General features: G+C 54.5%; 2 protein-coding genes across 4 annotated transcripts; both read left to right on the top strand.

Moving 5' to 3' along the window:
• The first annotated feature begins 710 nt into the window (after positions 1–710).
• LOC1271925 (uncharacterized) lies at positions 711–7,443 on the top strand. Of its 3 annotated transcripts, none has more exons than XM_310782.5 (4): positions 711–1,384; positions 3,135–3,276; positions 5,051–5,361; positions 5,449–7,443. In XM_310782.5, the coding sequence occupies exons 2-4, from the start codon at positions 3,155–3,157 to the stop codon at positions 6,225–6,227; spliced, it is 1,212 nt and encodes a 403-aa protein (XP_310782.4). In that variant the 5' UTR covers positions 711–1,384; positions 3,135–3,154; the 3' UTR covers positions 6,228–7,443. The 3 variants fall into 3 exon arrangements, with proteins under 3 accessions (XP_310782.4, XP_003436973.2, XP_061506180.1); XM_003436925.2 differs by having other exon boundaries at positions 761–1,384; positions 3,138–3,276; XM_061650196.1 differs by lacking the exon at positions 711–1,384 and adding an exon at positions 2,628–2,965.
• A 2,312-nt stretch (positions 7,444–9,755) lies between these two features.
• Positions 9,756–19,182, top strand: LOC1271926 (protein virilizer). Its single transcript, XM_061658605.1, has 4 exons — positions 9,756–10,182; positions 11,011–16,115; positions 16,211–17,055; positions 17,902–19,182. Exons 1-4 carry the CDS (start codon positions 10,123–10,125, stop codon positions 18,576–18,578), a joined length of 6,687 nt encoding a protein of 2,228 aa, XP_061514589.1. The 5' UTR covers positions 9,756–10,122; the 3' UTR covers positions 18,579–19,182.
• Positions 19,183–19,799: the final 617 nt, after the last annotated feature.

The following is a 19,799-nucleotide window of genomic DNA, read 5'->3' as shown; positions in this document are numbered from 1 at the left end:
ATACAATATCAATCGTTAATGAATCTGCTTCCTTGAATGCATTGCTTTTGGTTGCACAACACAAATAAAACCAACTTGCAATAAACCAAAAAGTATGATTCGGTAGTTTGAAGCGCCCATCCACCGCAGTCTCTATACACCTTTGGTGCGTTTCTGCCCAGCGCCCGAGCTGTCAAGCGCGGAACCTGACCGTATTAATACACGATGCGCAATCTCAGATTGCGCATATATTCGTTTTATCAAAACATAAGTCATTTGGCGTAGCCAACCCTGAGCTATAAACGTCATTTCCATACATTTTCAGATTGCGCTAAGATTGCGCATAAATTTTCAAGATTATATGTCCGATGTATATAAAATTTTTTTGACAGATAAATATATCAAACCGACCCGTTTGACAGATAAATATATGCGCAATCTGAGATTGCGCATCGTCTATCCGTATTAATACACGATGCGCAATCTCAGATTGCGCATATATTCGTTTTATCAAAACATAAGTCATTTCGCGTAGCCAACCCTGAGCTATAAACGTCATTTCCATACATTTTCAGATTGCGCCAAGATTGCGCATAAATTTTCAAGATTATATGTCCGAGATATATATATATATTTTTTGACAGATAAATATATCAAACCGACCCGTTTGACAGATAAATATATGCGCAATCTGAGATTGCGCATCGTCTATTGCTACGGTATTGCTACGGTGAACCCAGGGGCCACCCGTCAGCTGTCAACCGCTTCATTCATCCATTCTCCCCTCCCCTGCCCCACACACACACAGAGCCGAGCAAAGAAATGAACGAACGGCACAGAGTGGCACCGCCACAACGGGGAGCGCCCTGTCGTTTCGCTCGCAGATCTGCTTGACTTTCATACATTCGCAGGTGACTTGCTCGGCGCACGGAGCAACGGAGTGCAGTGAAAGAATCAGAGAAACAGAGAGAGAAAAAAGTGAACCATAACAAACAAAACAAAAAAAATCCCACATCCACCCACCCACAGCCCTACTGGGGGGTGCCGCACGAGCGGGCTTGAGAGGTAGGGGCGCGCGCGCGCTCGAAATTTCGCTGTCACCGCGGGGCCCCCGCACGAGGTGGGGAGTCAGATCTTTGGTGGCGCGATTCGATTGTGCGCCATTTGTGCGCTGGCCAGCAGCAGCAGCAGCAAACGTAAGACACAGTGAACACCCCTGCCCCACGATCAAACCGCTCAAACGGGCGAAGTGTGCGCCCGCGAGACGAAGCGAAAAGCAAATAGAAATCGAACCGTCCCGGGCGGTAAGCGGGGGTCGGGAGCACCCAAAAACAACAACAACAAAAAGGAGAACAATAATAATAACAACAACAACGAGTTACTTCCGTGCTGCCGAATTTCGAAGGTAAATTAGTGCGTTAGTGTGCGCCAAGGTGTGTTTGCTCCTTTATTTACTTCCCGTTTTGTTTTTCTCTGCACCATGTGTTTTGGTGCGTGTGTTTTTGCTTTGCCTGATACGGTTCCACCTGTTTCCTCCATTTTCCCAAATCAGTGTGTGTATGTGTGTGTGTGTGCATTCTTTGTTGTGAAAACGGCGTACGGTGACATTTTCGTGCCGTGATCGAAGAGAAAAGCAGAAGCAGTAAAGAGGGGGGGGGGGGGGTGGGAAAGGGAAGGGAAGCGGTGGTGGCGAGTTACTCAATCAGTATACCCTTCCTTTCCACGCAGCATGCAAATCGCGTGTCTGTCCCTCTTTCGCGCACACGATTTCCAGCGCGCCAAGTGATAAGGCGCAACGTTGGTAAACAAGAAATTACGTTGCGCCACCCAAGCCACCCGCTCCCTTCGATCCCCGGCAATCAAGGCCAATGCCATCGGGTTCACAATCACCAACCCACCCCATTGGGGTTGTTATTGTGGGTGTGTTCTGTCGGGTGTACGCGAGTGACCCCCCCCCATCTGCTCCAGATGTACGCAGCGACCACGCGCACTTGCGCGAAAATGCGTTGCAAGAATTAGAAAGGCTCCACCGCCTCCGTCTAATCAGCAGTTTTTTTTGTTTTTTTTTTTTACTTTCCCGTCATTTGCAGCAACAAACACAAACATGTTGGCGTAGGTGGGGGGAGTCATTTTCGATAAATTACAACAACAACAGCAACAACAAAAAAGCGTAATTGTTTACAACGTGCAATTTCTGCGGACTCGGCGCAAATCAGCGGCTTTTGTGCGGCGTACTAATAAGTCGTTGGGTGGTCGAAGGAGGGGAGGGATTGGGTATTGTTTGTCTACAAAAAGGTAAAAAAAAACTCATTTATGGCCCATCTCGCGCTGTCCTCAATTGGTGCGCGTTTTATTCGTACAAGGTCCCCACGCCGCCTCGTTCCAAAAACAAACCGACATTCGGAACGCTCTCGAACGTGTGTGTGTGTGTGTGTCCTTTCCGGCAGAGAATGACGCGGGGCCGCGCAGGAAGCAGAATGATGGGTCTTCTCAACCATCCCCCCCCGGCATCAAAGAAAGCACTTTAATTTACCGTTTCTTTGTTGTTTCCACGACAAAACACTACGCCACTACAAAGCGTCTTGGGAAGAGGAGGGGGGACGGGGCGGTGGCAAAAATGGGTCAAAACACGGGATGGAAAACCCGGGTGCTGCTCGGGGCGCGGGGGAAGATGTTTGTTATTTATAAAATTGCGAGTGATTTTTGCGCGTTTTCCGCGCAACTTGGCCGTGCCGCGTGTGTGACTAAGTGCCGCCCCGTCCGTCCGCGTTCGACGGCAAAACACAGCTGTGTGTCACAGCAGCAGCAACATGCAGAGAACGGAAGGCGCAAAAACACAGGCAAAACAAAAGCCACCGCGGAGCGGAGATCGGTTGTGCGTCGTAGCGAGCGTGCGGCCGCGTCGTAACCGTCCGAAATGCGTCAGGCCAAGTCGTTCGTCGTCGAACAACCCCCTCCTCACCAACGGCACAATGTTTGATCCCTTGTATGTGTGTATGTGTGTGTGTGTGTGTTTATGTTGACGCGTTGTTTTTGTTTCCGAATCGCGATCGCACCGTCTGGATACCAGAATTTCTAGAGAGATAGATAAAGTCATAAAACAGTTTCTTATCCGGTTCTTTTTTTTTTTTGTGTGTGTATGTGTGTTTTTGCAGCAGCAGTAGCCAGCAACAGAATGAAGGTGTTACGGGAGAAGATATCGAAAATGGCTGGAGGAGTGCAGCAAGCCATCGTGTGGTTTAAAGCCGGCGGCATCGTCAGCCCGATGCTGCTCATCTACGTACTTCACATGCTCTGGTAAGCAAGCGCCAAATCACGTGGTGTGTAGCGTTCAAGGGTAGTAGTAGTGGGGAAGGGGCGATCCGGTTCACCATCGGCAAGGCCTTAGCGCCGCAGCAAAGCTCCAGTTGTCTGCCTTTGTCCCCACCCTCTCACCCGCTCACAAGCATTCGAATGTCGTTCGCCGCGTGCTTTGTTCAGCAGCGCCAGCCTTGAGCCGCACAGGCTCTAGCGCCGCGGTTTCCAAACACTGGACCTTGGAGGCGGCAAGCAAATCTAGGCGGCAGGCACAGCAGGCCTAGTCAAACTAGTGATGGGATAAATGACAGTTTTGGGACGGACCGACCGATTCTTCCTAGCTTCGGGATTGGAATCACTTCTGGAATGGAAATCAGTTTCAGAATGGTAATCGGTGCCGGTAATCTCCGGAAGTTTGAATCTTTCGTTGCGATCCATTCATGTGAAGCTTCCGCGATGAGTGATTCTAATGTCGAATCCAATATCTACAGATGGTTGAATCTCCAATGCTTCTTGAATCCATAAAGATGCATGCATCTCCAAAGAATCATTCTTCTCTAAAGACTGATGAATCTCTAAAGATTTTTGAATTTCTAAAACACTACGAATCTCTGGAGATCTATGATTTTCAAGATATTGAATGATCTCAGCATACTTGTGAATATCTGATGATTTATGTGAATCTTTAGTCTCAATAGATCATAACTCTATAAACGATTCATGAACTTCATGATGATCTTCAGAGATTCGAATGATTTTTCAGAAATCGTGCATTTATAGATCTATAAAGCTAAAGAGAACCATAAATCTATATAGCTATTATCCTGAATCTAGCTCTAGTAGCTCTAGTCTCAATAGATCATACATCTCCAATGATTTGTGAACATGGCGATCTTCAGAGATTCGAATGAGTTTTCAGAAATCATAATGACCTCCATTATCCAAGACCTCCAAGATTCATAATGATTCATGGATGATTCATGGATAGTCGAGCTTAAGAGCGATTCATGATTCAGATTCATTCTTTAAGAAGCATTCTTCGTTCAGACTCACGAATCTCAAATCAGAGAGTTACCCGTCCCTAGTATGCATCTCCAATTGTATCGCCAGGCCATAGTACCACATTTAGCCGGCCATGCTGGTGGTGTGAATTGCATTGCTTCGAAAATCTATCTAAGAATCGATGCTAAGGACTGGCAATGCCTTCGTGCTATCTGTTTTTACTTCACCATTTTCAAAGGTTCAGAGGTTCTGTGACATGTTTGCTGTGACATGAAGCCATTCCAGCGGCAATTAGTTACTTTAAACCCTAACAGATTCATTACTCTAGCATTCTCCTTCAACATTCTTCAACATTTTAAAACAGAATAGCAAATTGTTCTAATAACGACCTAAAACGAATCCACCGAACATCTACCGTAAGACCTCTAAATTAATCCTGTAACAAAGGCCTGTATATGAATTACAGACGACTCCGACTCTGACTCCGGTTGACTCCGACCGACTCCGGACGACTCCAAACGACTCCGGGCGAATCTGGACGACTTTAAATCCGGGCGGAACTAGTGTTTCAGATTTTGCCGGAATCGTACTAACAATAGCAGGAGTCGAATTGGAGTCGTGAATGTTCTCCAAAGAGCACATCTGCGAATCAATCTGCGAAAGGATCTAAATGTACTTGCAAGCGATCCCGTCTCACGGAGAATTCGAAAAATCGGCATTCCAGCGTACTAAGCTTCCTCCCCCGCTTTCTCTTCTCACCCACCCAACGCAGGCCCGAGTTTCGTCCGTTCAGCATACTGTTTGTGATTGCGATCGGGTTCCTGTGGGACCGGCCGGCCGGCCAGCAAGTGGTGGCCCCCTCCGCAACCGCCGGCTCGCCGCTGGCCGAGCTCGCGGCGAAGGTGTGGGCGCTGCGCACGACCCGCCCGCTCAGCATGGTGGCGGGCAGTGTGGCCGGCTGCCTCACCTACACCTACCTGGTGTGCTACGTGCTGCCCCTGTGGCTGTCGTTGGGCGTCGCCGGGCTGGTCGTGTGCTGGGATCGGTTCGGCGTGCCCGGTGGTCCGCTCAGCATTGCGCCGAGTAAGTAACACCGACCGAATTCACCCCTCATCAATGTCGAAATATTTATGTTTGCTTTTCCTTCCCCTTCACCCCTCCCAACAAAAGGTTTGCACGATACGCTGCAGCAGGAGCAGCAGGAAATGGACGAGTTTGTGCCGGAGCTGACGGAGGTGAGCCGCGTGCTGCTGCAGGAGGTCGGTGAGCAGGGCGCGGACACGACACCGCTCGCCGACGGGTTCGCCGCAGCGGCCGGTGGCCGCGGGAACAGCGCGGAGGAGGACGAGGAGCAGTACCTGCGGACGCTCATCCCGGAGGCGACCAGCAACGATTTCGAGTCGGCCGAGCTGAGCGGCTCCAGCAGCGACGAGCTGTTCTGCCCCGAGGGCCCGGCGGTGCGGAAGGCGGGTCGGGCGCACGGCCGGCCGGGCGAGCAGCAGCCGATCGAGTTCAAGAGCAGCCACTTTAACGCGAACAGCTCGTCCGACTCGGACGACAACATGTCGCGGGGGCTCAACTTTAACGACGACGAGGACGACGCGGACGGCGCGTCCCGGCGACCGGCGGCCAAAGGGAGCAGCAGCAGCAGCAGCAGCAGGCAGCAGCCGACTGGTGAGGCGATGCTGATGATGAGCGCCACCAGCCTGGCCAGCAACGTGCTGGTCGACACGGTGTACCGGCGTCTGCTGGACGCGGGCGCCCTGCACCAGCAGCAGCAGCCATCGCCGCACCATAGTATTCTTCAGTCGGTTGCCTCGCTCGGCAGCACGATACAGGCGCTCCGGGGGCAGACGGTGCAGGAGGAGGGCACCGATGACGAATCGACCGACGCGGACGAGGACAGTGAGTTTGAAATGCTCAACTCGGAGGAGCTGAACAACTTATGAGCACGTGGTGGCGCTTCCGAGGATTGTTAGAAGACATGTTAGGGAGAGAAGAAAAGAGAGATAGAGAGAGAGAGAGAGAGAGAGAAAGAAGAAGAGAAAGCGAGAGCGATCGAGAGAGAGATAGTAAGGATTGCGGTGTGGAAATGTAATTTCTCCGCCGCTGTTTGTCTGTTTTTGGTTTGACACGGCTAATCCCCGTTTTAATTGTATAACAATCCCCCAAAACTCCCCAATCCAACCCAGTTGCCATCTCTTCTCCCCGTTCCGAGGGCTCCTCGCCTCCCTCCCCCGAACCGGGTGGTGCCTCGATGTGTTTTTTTTTTGTTCTGTGTTATTTACGTTTTTATCGTTGTAATAATTATTCTTATGTTAATCAATGCTAGCTGCTAGGTGCCCCGTATTGACGTGGTGTTATGTACTCTACCCACATATCTTACCACGTATCCTTTAAAACCCCCCTTAGCTCCATTTAAAATTAATTTGTGTCACAGCAATTAAAACAAAAACAAAAACTACATCGAATGTAGCGTGCCAGAACGTTTGAGCCTAAGCCCGCCCACCCCTCCGGTGGCCGGTTGCAGGCTGGCCAACATGCAAACGCAACCAATTGAAGATATTATTTGCAGTCGTCGTGAAAGGATGAAATCTTTTCAAATTTACTTATCGTTACCAGTAAAAAACAACAACAAAAACATACTTATTGCATATCTTGTGGGAATGTTTGGTTTTGCTTAACAACAACAAAAAGAAGAGGAAACATTGTTCGATGAAAGCGTTAGGAGGACAGCCCGAAAAGCTTGTGTGTGGTTTTTTTTGTGTTCCTCCCCGTTCTAGTCTTACTTGAGCTAAGCGTAAGTGGGACGTGGTAGATGGATCTATCTAACCCCTCACCCCGTCGCCCAGTAGGAAAGGAACAAAAAAAAAGAGGATGGCAAGCGTGGAATGTCGGGGCCAGGCGATGGAATGTATGAAATGTGATAATAATTACATCAGCGCAGTAACAAACTTCTCCAGGCGGAAGTGCTAATAAATGTTAAACCCCCTAACTCCCCCTCCCAGTGTAATGTTTACCGACCGTGTTGTGGTACAAGATAGCAAGATTGAGTATTTTGTGTGTGCGTGTGTGTGTGTGTATTTCCCTATGTAGTTCCTAGTATACCGGTACCGTTCGTACCCAAAAATTCGAAGGAAATAAATTATTCTGCGTAAAACGTGATTGGAGTATTTTTATTATTATTACTATTATTATTATTATTATTACTATTATTGGTATTATTCAACTCCCCTACAGCACCAGCACAGCAGTAACAGCATCGACAGCATTGGTGCAGACGACGAGGTACCCCCGTTATCTCTGGATAAGATTGTCAGCGTCATCAAGCAGCTTAAGAGCAATAAGTCTGCTGGCAGCGATAGGCTGGCGGTCGAGTTCTTCAAGATGGGGCCGCAGAGGCTTGCCTTTGAATCAGCTGATCGTGAAAATCTGGAAGCAGGAAGAACTACCGGAGGAGTGGAAGCTGGGTATCATTCGCCCAGTCTACAAAAAGGGCCACATGCTGGATTGATCGAACTTTCGAGCCATCACGGTCCTTAATGCCGCCTACAAGATCCTGTCCCAGATCCTGTTCTGCAGACTTGCGCCCCTTGTTACAAATTTCGTCGGCAGCCACCAAACCAAACTACCCAGCAATTTTTTACTCTTTGGGAGATCCTCCAGAAGTGCAGAGAGCGCCAGACCTGTTCATCGACTTCAAGGCGGCCTACGACACCATAGACCGGAATGAGCTATGGAACATCATGCAACGGTATCACTTTCCTGGGAAGTTGATCAGGCTGTTAGAGGTCATCATGAACGGAGGGGCAGTGCAAGGTGAGAGTATCGCACTAGACATCGGAATCGTTCGAATCTCACAGGGGTCTGAGGCAAGGCGACGGGCTCTCCTGTCTGCTCTTCCACATCACCCTGGAAGGTGTCCTTTACCGGTCTCTCCAATTCCTTGGCCTCGTGGATAACATCGCCATCATCGGCAGGACTACGCAACCGCGAAGCAGCAAGAATTTGATTGAGGATCATTGTAGCATACCATGGGCTACATCATCTGCTGAAGTCGAGGAAGACTTCGAGACCGCACGAAATGTGAGATTCGGCCGGTGGTCCTCTATGAACATAAGTCTTGCAGGACGAGGCAAATACTCTGGGCATGTTTGAGTGACGCATCCTCTGACGTGGAGGAGAAGGATGAACCAGGAGCTTGCAGAGCTGTACGACCGAACCGAGCATCCTGACGGTAGCGCAGGCTGGTAGGATACGATGGCTGGGGCATGTTATGAGGATGCCGGACTGATGCTGCATCCAGAAGGTATCCGACAACGATCCCTAGTTCGGCATGAGGCACAGCGTACTCGATGGCTGGATCAGGTGATGCGAGACCTGGCGAGAGACAGAAAGAGAAAGATAGAAAGAAAGAAAGAGAGAGAGAGAGAGAGAGAGAGAGAGAGGGGGGGAGAGAGAGAGAGAGAGAGAGAGAGAGAGAGAGAGAGAGAGAGAGAGAGAGAAAGATAATGTTTTTTTTTGTTCTTTATCATGCATGTTGGGGTTGATGAATACATTATTTATTTAGTGTAATACATTGCTCATACATTGGGACTGGACCTTGCTCGGCTACTCGAATAACACGGATAATGAGTCAAAATTTTATCACATATTCCTAATTTGGTTTTGAAATTTATATTATGTTCTGGTAAAACCTAGTCAGTTTTGATCGACTTCATGTTTTTCCAATGGGAATATTTGAAATGTGTCACGAATTATAACGTTTTTTTTGTTAAGAAAATATGCTCTGATAACCGTTTTTTTTTCTAATATCCTCTTCAGCACGCAATGTCACCTTTGTAAGGAATTTGACTGCCACTGCAGCAGAAGGTAAAGAAGGAGGTAAATTTGAAAAAAAAAAAAAAAAAAAAAAAAAAATATATATATATATATATATATATATATATATATATATATATATATATATATATATATATATATATATATATATATATATATATATATATATATATATATATATATATATATATATATATATATATATTTCTAGCTTATTTCAATGCACCACAAGGAAAATAGTTTTATACAATGAACCATTACGATAACCTTTTTTTATTGAGTAAAATGTTTCCTTTGAGTTTCACAACACACTCAAATTAAAATTCACCACATGCTTTATGGCGCAACGGTCATTTCAAATGATGATTAGGACAAGCGCTTCGGAAAATTTACCCGTTTTTCCGGCAACCCTCCCGCGAAAATAAAGAATGAGGAAGCAATGAGGAAAACGTTGCAACCTAAATCTATCATTATACTCACGACACATAACCGTGCAGCTACCAGTTTGAACTGAAATGTGGTGAATATCTCTCCATTTCACCAAACACGTTTGACACGCCTGCGCCCCTGACAGCTCTCCTGTCAAAAAGCGGCCAACTGACAGCGCTCCGGGCCCCGTCCCCGCGGTCTCTCCTCGCAGACACAAGAAGCTCGATGACGCTGATATCAGCAAACTTGCCAGCCGCCATCATTCTTTTCCTGGCTGTCTGCAACGCGCGTCCTACTGTCCGCGAACGAAGCTCGCCGCAACCAAAAAAAAAAGGCTGCAAATCGTGCAAAGGTTGTGTGTTATTTTGTGCGAAGTGAGCGTGTAGCGGGTGTGTGTGTGGCAAGTTGCACGGGCGACCGCGTCGTCATTGGATGGCCTGAGTTCGGCTGCAGCAGGAACCCGCTGCAACACGGACCCGTGTGCCAGGTGGACCACCCACAGCGGACAGCAGGAAGGTGTACCCGGTTGTGCGGTGTAAGGGCGGCCAGCCCCCCCCCCCCCCCCCAGAAACGATGGATTCCGAACTGCCGGAGTTGCTGTTTTTCGACACATTTTCTCATGACACGTACGAGGTAAGCGGTTTGTGGTGGTGCATTTTGTGTGTGTGTTGCTTTTTGTTGGTTTATTCCCTCCTCCCCCACACGCCGAGACGATCCGCGGCCTGTGAGCGTGGGTTAGCGATGGGATGTTGTGATGCGGGTGTACCTCCAGGGTTGCGGTACGGCAGCATTAAACTCCCCGGAAGGTGTCAGTTGATAGGCAAAAGGGCGATTTTCCCCCTGCATATAGTGCCCGCCGGTCCATCGCTACGTCCATCAGCATCAACCGGCTTCACTCAACCAAACACCCGATCAACCATGAACTGCGCGGCAGCGTTTGCAAGGGAACAGGGCCATAAAACTCGCGGCATAAAATGGCCGTCTCCGGGACGCGGTGGCGTCATCTTTCAAGCATCCCCCACCTCCACTGGCTTGCCGACAACTCGGATCCCCCCCCCCCCCCCCCCCCTGGAAGCAGCAAGCTTCATCCCCCGGTGCCGAAGAGAAGGCCCCGCGAGATTCGATGCACACAAAGCGCGCCCAAAGAACGACGATCGAAAGCGTATCCGGCAAGAGGAGGAGACCGGTCGTAAAAAATGTTCAACGCAAACGCAGCAATAAAACCTCATCCACAGGCGCTGCCAAAGCCCCCATTGGGCGGGTTGGGGTTTTTTTTTTAAATTGTGTGCCAACCGTCGGCACAGCTCTCGCTCGAAAATCCTTTGCCGCGTTGCCACGATTCTTTCTAAAATGATGTGTTTTTCTCTCTCTCTCTCTCTCTCTCTCTCTCTCTCTCTCTTCCCTGTCTTTTCCGCTTTGTTCCCCTTTTTTGGCAATTAAAAACCAACCCAAACCTCGCAGCAAAATCTCGATCTGGTACAGTTCCCGAAGCCGGTCTACATCACGGAGGTGCGGATCATCCCGCTCGGCGCCCGCGTCCATGCGGACTTCCCGGGCGGCGTCCGGCTGGGCGCCACCAACCCGTCCAACTTCCACATCCAGCTGTACGTGAACGATCTCGGCAAGCCGGGCGCCCCGATCTTCGAGAGCCTGGGCGAGCTGGAGTACAACCAGAACAATTGCATTCATCTGCAGTGCGGCGGCGGCGGTTCGGGAGCGGTAGGCACGGGCCCGGGCACGGAGGAGTTTGTGCGCCGCATCCCGACCGACGGGCTGGTGCTGAAGGGCTGGTACACGACGATGACGCTCGCGGTGTACGGCATCCTGACGACGAACATCGCCGAGCCGATCGTGTCGCCGAGGGAAACGACGCCCCAGCCGGCCGAGCAGCTGCTGGTCGGGCCGGACCACCACCATCATCTGCTGCACCACCACCACCACCATCACCATCACCATCTGCACCATGGCGGGGGGATAGCGGAGCCGTCGTGCGGGCCGGGCGGCGATTGGATACAGGAGCCGCCGCTGCCCGGGCTGGTGGCGGCCGCCGAGACGGTGTTCGTGCAGAAGGAGTACCCGGAGGACGACAGCGAGGACGCACCGAAGGATCCGCGGCCGTACGCGCGCCGGGCGGCGGCAGCGGCCGCCGCCACCTCCTCCAGTATCGCGACCGCGCACCCACTGCCAGCCAGCGCAGCCAGCCCGCCGGAACCGATCTACGAGCCGCTCGAGGCGGGCAAGATACTGCCCGGGGAGTGCGAGCCGCCCCCGCTCGCAGACAAGCGCACCAAGGGTGCAGGGCCGCCGTACGCGTATGAGCGGTCGCCCCGGGCCCGTCGCCACAGCAGCCGGGAAGAGTTTTCCTCCCGCTCGCCGAGCCTGTGTAAGGACTACGGGCCGATGCCGGGCAGCGGGAGTAGCGGTGTCGGTGGGGGCGGGGGAGCCAGTGCCGCTGCGAGCAAGCAGCGTGACCAGTGGTCGCGCAGCCCGGACTACATCGAGCCGCCGTCGCAACAGCAGCAGCAGCAGGTCGGCCCGCCTGCCCACCCTCCACTGCCACCACCGACACCGTCGTCGTCATCGGGAGGGCATCGATCGTCGCGGCGGCTGCGCAGCGGCTCGTACGAGCGCCCGCGCCGCGAACCATCGTTCGAGCGGCTGGAGAAGGAGGAGCGGCGGCCACGGCCCCGCTCGCCGATCGGATCGCCGCGGCGGCCCCGCTCGCCCGACCGTAATGAATCGTCGCTGGAGGAGGAGGACGAGCCGGAGGAGCTGGTGGACGACGTGGAGGACGTGGAGGACGATCTGGACGAGGAGATGGAGCTGGACGGCGGTTACCACCGGTCGAACGGAGCGAAGTACGCCGGGAGCAGCCGCAAGCGCCGCAGCATGCTGATGATGATGGAGCCGGCGATCGAGAGTGGTCGACCGCAGCAGCAGCAGCAGCAGCCACCGCTGCCACCACTGCCCGTCCACCCGTCCGCTTCCGCGAAGCATCACTCGTCGGCGGCGTCCAGTCGCAGCTCGTCCCACCACCATCACCAGCGCGACCATCACTATCAGCATGGGCATTCGCACGCGCACCACGGCGGCCAGCATCAGCAGCACGGTTCGTCCCATCACCACCACCACCACCATCAGCACCATCAGCAGCAACAACAGCAACAACAGCAACAGCACGTGCCGGAGCGTGTCGTCTCGCCGCCCCCGCTAGTGTGCGATGCCGTCTCCGTCTCGGTGACGCCGGTCGCCTCCCCGACCACCATGCTGCCGGCGGGTGCTGCCACCGTCCCAGCGGCAACCCTGCCCGACGAGGATGCCGCCTCCGTGCCGGACCAGTTCGAGCCGATCCTGAGCGACGAGGAGATACCGGAGGACTTTGACTACGATCTGGAGAGCGCAACCGGTGGTGGCGGTGGAGCGGGAGCCCCCGCCCCAACCAGCGGATCGTCCGGTCCGGCCGCGTACGAAAATCTAGACGAGCCGCCCGCCAAACAGTTCGACCCGTTCGGGGCCACGCTCGAGCGGTACGTGCCGGCGGGAGCGGACCCGGTGCGGCTGCTCGGCCCCGGCGAACAGAAGCTGCTCCGTCAGCTCGAGCAGCTGCTCGGGCAGGAGCGGTACGGGCGGGCGGCGACCGGGGCGTTCGAGCGCGAGCCGGCCGAATGGAAGGAGCGCTTCGTCGACTACGCGGAGCAGCTGGTGCACCTGCTCGGGCAGCTGCTGGCGAAGGATGACGCGCGGGACGCCTGCCAGCAGCAGCTGGACCGCTGGATCCAGACCGGCTGGCCGGGCGTGACCGACCGGCTGGTGAACTGCATCTGCGTCGGGCTGGACTTCGAGCGGGCGATGGTGCAGCCGCAGCCGGCGTTCAAGCTGCGCCACATGAAGAGCGGCATCCGGCTGGCCGAGTTTCTCGGCCCGCACGAACCATTCATCGCGCTGCTGCTGCGGCGGGCCCGGCCGGACGAGTTCAACCTGTTCGACCGGCTGCTCGGCCTGTACTCCCAGCCGCACATGGCGCTCTCGATCAAGCTGATGATCATTCGCACGATCTACGCGTGTCTGGATACGCGCACCGCCGTCCACTACTTCCTGTCGCCGTCGTACAACGGGTACCAGATACTGCTCGACCTGCTGCAGGAGAACCCGTCGACGCGCATCAGCTTCGCGCTGAAGTCGCTGCTGCGCAAGATCTCGCTGTACGAAAACCTGGAGCTGATACACGCGACCGTGGAGGAGCTGTACGTGCGCGCGGTCGAGGAGGGTGGCGAACCGCAACAGCAGCAGGGAGGCGCGAAGCGCACCGACCAGGAGCTGATGGAGCTGCTGCGCAGCTCGCTGACCGAGCTGACGAGCGCGATCTCGCTGCACGAGGTGTCGCTCGCGCAGCCGAAACGCTTCCTGCCGGTGTCGGCCAAGTTCGAGATACACAAGGACATCGCGTCGTCGCTGAACGTGAGCCGCACGGTGGTGCAGTTCTTCAAGATCCACCGGCTGGTGGAGTCGCTGGTGCTGCTGCTCGATCTGCCCGGCACGCCGCCGGCCCTGTGCGAGCTGATCTACAACCTGCTCGCCTGCCTGCTCAAGAGCGTGCCGAAGCTGCGCTACCTGGTGGACAGCCTGCCGTACACGAACCTGCTGCTGCGGTGGCTGTTCCAGCGGCTGCCGGCCAGTGCCGGCGGGGAGCAGTCGCCGGGCGGCCGCAGTGCACCGACCGTCGACGAGGTGCAGGTATCGGAGCTGTCCCGCCCGCAGCTGCTGGGCGTGGAGCTGGTGTACAAGGTGCAGACGATCTACCATCTGGACGCGATCGCGAACGCGAGCACCGGCAGCGTCGCCCCATCGAACGATCAGCTGGAGGAGCAGCGGGACCGGCTGGTGGACGGGCTGCACGCCCTGTACGAGCTGTCCTGCGGGCCCGGGCGCCGCTTCGTCGTGGAGGTGCTCTCGATGGACGACAATCTGGCGGTGCTGCTGGAGCTGCTCGAGCGCGAGCAGCGCACGGTGGCGAAGGAGAGCGTCGGGGGGACGAATGCGGCCGCCACCAAGCATCGCTCGCCGATCGTCGGCTACTGTGTCGATCTGGTGGACTGTACCGTGCGGCACGGCGAAGCCGTCGGCTATCTGGCCCAGCACGGGCCGGCACTGCTCGCCCTCGCCAAGCAGCACGAGCAGTTCGAGCCGGGCGTCAGCGCGACCCTGCAGGAGCTGGCCGTCTACCTCAAGCCGCTCGAGCTGCACGATCTGTTCGCGTACGTCGACATCGGGCCGCTGGTGGAGCTGATGCGCCGCAGCCTCGAGTACGTGACCGCCTTCCCGGGCGACCTCATCACCGCGCTGCGGCTGGTCCGGCTGCTCGGCATACCGCCGTACGACGACTACGAGCAGCCGGGCGGGCACGCCGAGTTCAAATACAAGTACACGCTGCTCCAGTTCTACTCGGCGGACGGGCAGGCGCTGCTGCTCGCCATCCTCGACAAGCTGACGCACCACTTCGACCAGCCGGCCATCCACACGTCCAGCCTGGCGAGCCAGCAGGGCGTGCTGCTCACCCAGCTGCTCTGCCCGCTCGTCTACATCCTGCGCAAGCTCGTCACCTACCTGATCGAGTGCCGGAACACGGAGTTCCGCGACCTGACGCTGATCGAGCCGCTGCTCCGCACCTACACGCTGATGCAGTGCGTCCCGTCGGTCGCCGCGGCCGGGCCCGACGCACGCCAGGTGCAGCGCGAAACGGTGCGCATACTGCTCGCGTACACGCAGCCGACGCCGCCCGAAGGGCTCGACACGAACAACGTCCATCGCAGCCTGTGGACGCAGATGGTGGGCGAGCTGGTGCGGTTCACGCTCGCCGGCCCGAACTACTTCCTGCCCGGGCTGCTGGTGCTGTCCGAGCTGCTGCCCCTGCCGCTGCCCATCCACTGCCGGCAGCCGCTCGCCCCGCCCGAGCTCAGCCGGCTGATTCAGGAGCGGCAGCTCTGGTCGGCCCATCTGCACCCGCAAAGCCCCTCGATCGGCGAGCTGATCCAAACGCTCTGCACCTCCAGCTACACGCCGATGCTGGCCGTGCTGAGCCGCGTCTGTCTGCAGCTGTCCGATCTTGCCCCGAACATGACGCTGCTCGTCTCGAAGTCGCTCGCCGACCTGATCGTGCAGGAGCCGCTGCTCCCCGGCGGGCTGGCAAGCACGAGCCACGCCCGGCTGGTCAGCTTCCTCGCCACGCTCGTCTGCCACGCGTCGGTCAAAATCTCCGTACTGTCGATCCTGCCCGGCCGCATCATGGACATGCTGATGGGCGTGCTGCTCAACCCGGGCCAGACGCCGGCCCACCAGCAGACGCAGCAGCACATCTACCTCACCTTCCAGAGCCTGTTCGACGCGGAGATAGCGCTCATGTTTGGCGACACGATCGATCCGGCCCTGCAGCTCGCCTGCTCGCTGCCCCCGAAGGACATCATCGAGGCGTTCTGTGGCGCGTGCGCCACCAACGTGACCGGCGCCGAGATCGGGCTCGGCGTCCTGATGGCCGCCCTGCGCACCATGCTGCTGCTCACCGAGCACGAGTAAGGCGTGGCATTGCTTCTTTTTTTTTTTTTCTTACTCTCCACCCGCCGGCAAACCATGTGACATTTTTCTTCATTTTCTACCCCCTTTTCAGCACCACCTTCGTGACGCTGATGGCGAACCTGATGCGCAAGCGGGACGGCTGGTGTGCGGTGATGCACAAGTTTTGGCGCAAGGCCCGGGATGGTCCCGACGCGTACCGGGCGCTGTTTGTGCTGCTGAGCGACTTCTGGCGGTCGCTGGCCGCGTACGAAACGGACGGCTGCGTCAATCTGCCCAAGCGCACGGTCAAGCTGCCGCTCGACCAGCTCGGCATGCTGATGCCGCTGTGCGACAGTGAGGAGGATGCGCTGCTCGCCCAAATGCTACCGTTTGTGGACGAGCTGCTCGACCTGTACGGGGGTGGTGAGGCGAAGGAGCAACCGATGCAGTTGGACAGTGGAGCGGCTGCCGAACCACCCAAGCCCGGTACGGACAGCCTGAAGGACAATTTGAGCTTCCTGCGCACTCAGATCGAGCTGGCAGTGGCGGCGGCGGCGGCGACAGCAACAACGGAAGCGGCCAAAAGCGCCCCCATCGACTGGAGTGCGGTCACGGTTGATCCGCTGCCCCAGGCGGAGGGCATCGTCACGCAGTACGGCTCCCGCAGCGTCTACCTGCTCAGCGAGGACTGCGACGATCAGCTGAAGGCGACGGACTGGCTCGGCTTTACGCCCTGCGACGACGATCTCGAGCGCGAGCAGATCCCGTGCGACCTGCAGGACCTCGCGAAGGTGTGCCTGTCCGGTGACACGAACCTGACCGCCGACTGCAAGCGCCTGCTGCACCTGTCCGCGTCGCCCCATTCGAACCGGGACCGGCTGACGACTGCGCCCTGCTTCCGCACGCGGCGCGTCGAGGTGGAACCGAGCACGGGACGGCCGGAGAAGAAGATATTTGGTAAGATGTTTCATTTTTATTCGTTTTTTAGTCGTTGCCCCGTTTACAGTGGAACTCCTTTATAACGAGCAAATGTTAAATGCCCTTCACAAGGGCATACCGTTCTTAACGAGCAAAATTCTCGTATAACGAGCAGATTTAGGTTTCATCTATCTGAACATCAATCAGAGACTTTTACAGGGTTTCCCACGATTTATTGGTCAGTTCCCATAATTGTTTGGGCCCGTCTCACGATATATACATCGTGTCCAATAGATTATTGGTTCGTTCCCATAATTTATTGGTATCGTCCGATTGGATATCAATACAATTGAACCAAAAAATTCTGGGAATCGGACAAAACATCGTGGGAACGCACCAAAAAAATATGGGAACCAACCAATAAACCGTGGGAAACCTTGTATTAAAATCATAGAGTTGGTGGACTAGGTTAAATACCCTGCTCATAGAAGTTGTTCGTTATTTTGTTGTATTTGATGGTAAAAATGGTTGTGATTACGAAGATAAAATTATATTCCAATTGCTGTGTGTTAAAACATTCATAAATGTATCTTCCCGACACGTTAAATCTGTTAAAGCACATCTGTACTTATACAAATGTGCAGCACTATTAGTATATTTATCCTATATATCTTTATACCAGCACACTTGCGGTTGATTCTAGAGGAATTATTTCATTTTTCGTACAAATTTCATACATCGAAAAGAGCCTCCTGCATAACGAGCGAGTCACTGGAACGGATTGACCTCTTTTTGCGGGGATCCACTGTATTTCTGCTGTGTTTGTTGCCGTTGTTTGCACTGAAACTAATTTCTCCCCCCGCTTCTTTTTCTCTATTTTTGTAGCAACACCATTGCGCGGGCGTGGATTTTCGCGCACACCCACCACCCGTGGGGATCTGTTCCGGTCCCGCCCGCCCAACACGTCCCGTCCGCCCTCGCTGCATGTGGACGATTTCCTGGCGCTCGAAACGTGCGGCGCCCAGCCGACCGGACCGACCGGCTACAACAAGCTGTCGCGCGACATCATCACGATCCGCGGCACGAACCGGAGCCGCGGGCGCAACTTCCCCGACCGCGGTGCCCGATCGGGCGGCGCTGGTGGCGGGGGCGGTGGAGGCGGTGGCTCCGTCGGGGGTGGCAGCGGTGGATCCGGCAGCGGCGGGGGCCACTGGCAGAGTGCCGCCGGGGGCAGTGGCGGTGGTAACGGGGGCGGTGGGGGAGGCGGTGGCAGCGGCAGCGGTGGCAATGGCGGCGGCTCCGGCTGGTCGTCCGGTTCGTCCCAGATGCACGATGGCGGCGTGGGGGGTGGCGTCGGCGGTGGAAGCGGCCCCGGCAGCGGTAAGCACTTCGGGCACGGGTTGTCTAGTGGCGGCGGGGGCAGTGTCGGTGGTGGTGGCGGCGGTGCTGGCAGCAGTGGCCACTATCGCGATCCGCCCAGCCACTTTGGCGGCTCGCAGCGACCACGCTCCGGCCGGGGCTTCAACCGATACAGTGGCCGGATCTATACGCGTCAGATCTAGGGCGGGGGCAGCAGCGTTTTGCGTTCCTGAGCAAAAAATAAGGTCGGGCAAAGCAGTTTGCTGCGGCTTGGTAGAGTAGCGTCGTGGTTCGGTCTCGCTGTTTGCTAGGGGAGCAGAGTGCGAGAGAGAGAGAGAGAGAGAGTATTATGCCTTTATTATTTCATGATCCGGAATCGGAATTTACCCAACTTATTATTATTATTATGTTTTGTCATCGTAAAATGAACCTTACTTTCTGATGTTTATGTACGCTGCTCGACCCCTACCCCTAGACCGTCGCACTGAGTGGAGCAGTCCAGTTTAGACTTAAGGCAAATCGTGTTTTACGCGATGGTAGGATACAAACTTTTAGCTTTTAAACACCTGATGGATATAGGGTCCTAAAATCCTTCACCCGCGTGATTTTCGCCCTCCCTTTTTGCCCCTGCGCCAATTGGCAACACACGGGCAACAAGCAGGCGGGATGAAGGATTTTACGGACGCTTCCGACACTTGGAGAACCAGTACACTGTGGCCTGAAAATACTAGAAAATTTAACAATGCGCTCATAGAATTGTATGTGCTGATGTATGTGTAATGTACCTAAGGGTGTATGCTAATCTTATTTGCATGTTCTTATTATTAAATTGCCCTCCGAAATATGCTCCGAAAACTATGCCACTGCGCTTTGCGAACTGCGCAGTTCGTGTCAAGCTTACTGCAACTAACACGAACCGATACCGGCTTATAGGGGTTTTATTTTCGGGGGTTTTCCTGGCTATGGGACACTTTCTTGACTCTTGCGGGAAACGAACTTTATGTGATGGTAGTTGGACTCTATTGCAACATTGGTAAGATCTATTGGATTTGTCCAAAAACGGTGCCATAGAGTCATATAAAGTTCACGTCCCAGAAGAAAGAGCCAAGAAAGTGTCCCACCGATATGAGGACCCCCCCAAAAAAAAACCCTGTAACAATGTGCTGCGACGCTTTTCAGGACAGGAAAGTTTGTAACGTACCGTAGCTGTGTTGATCCAGATGTATAATAATTTAATCCACGCACGTAAAAGCACGTGTTGTGGGGACTAAATTATTATTGTATTAATAAATGAAATGAAATGAAATGAAATTATAAACACTGTTCCGAATGGCGTTTACCAATAATTGTAGGTACGCACAACAAATTAGAGCTTTCCTGGGACTCTGTTTTGAGATTCGTCGCAGGGCAAAAGTACCTAAACC

The sequence above is a fragment of the Anopheles gambiae genome, chromosome X (assembly GCF_943734735.2).
Source record: "Anopheles gambiae chromosome X, idAnoGambNW_F1_1, whole genome shotgun sequence".
NCBI lineage: Eukaryota > Metazoa > Arthropoda > Insecta > Diptera > Culicidae > Anopheles > Anopheles gambiae.
The sequence above is the reverse complement of the archived record's forward strand: the minus strand, read 5'-3'. Positions and strand labels throughout refer to the sequence as shown.

Excerpts from the sequence above, each read along its gene's own strand:
- LOC1271925 (XM_310782.5), top strand. The coding sequence starts at position 3,155 with ATGAAGGTGTTACGGGAGAAGATATCGAAAATGGCTGGAGGAGTGCAG. Across the intron at positions 3,277-5,050 it reads TACGTACTTCACATGCTCTG|GCCCGAGTTTCGTCCGTTCA; the intron begins GTAAGCAAGCGC and ends CACCCAACGCAG. Across the intron at positions 5,362-5,448 it reads TCCGCTCAGCATTGCGCCGA|GTTTGCACGATACGCTGCAG; the intron begins GTAAGTAACACC and ends TCCCAACAAAAG.
- LOC1271926 (XM_061658605.1), top strand. The coding sequence starts at position 10,123 with ATGGATTCCGAACTGCCGGAGTTGCTGTTTTTCGACACATTTTCTCAT. Across the intron at positions 10,183-11,010 it reads TTTCTCATGACACGTACGAG|CAAAATCTCGATCTGGTACA; the intron begins GTAAGCGGTTTG and ends CAAACCTCGCAG. Across the intron at positions 17,056-17,901 it reads GCCGGAGAAGAAGATATTTG|CAACACCATTGCGCGGGCGT; the intron begins GTAAGATGTTTC and ends CTATTTTTGTAG.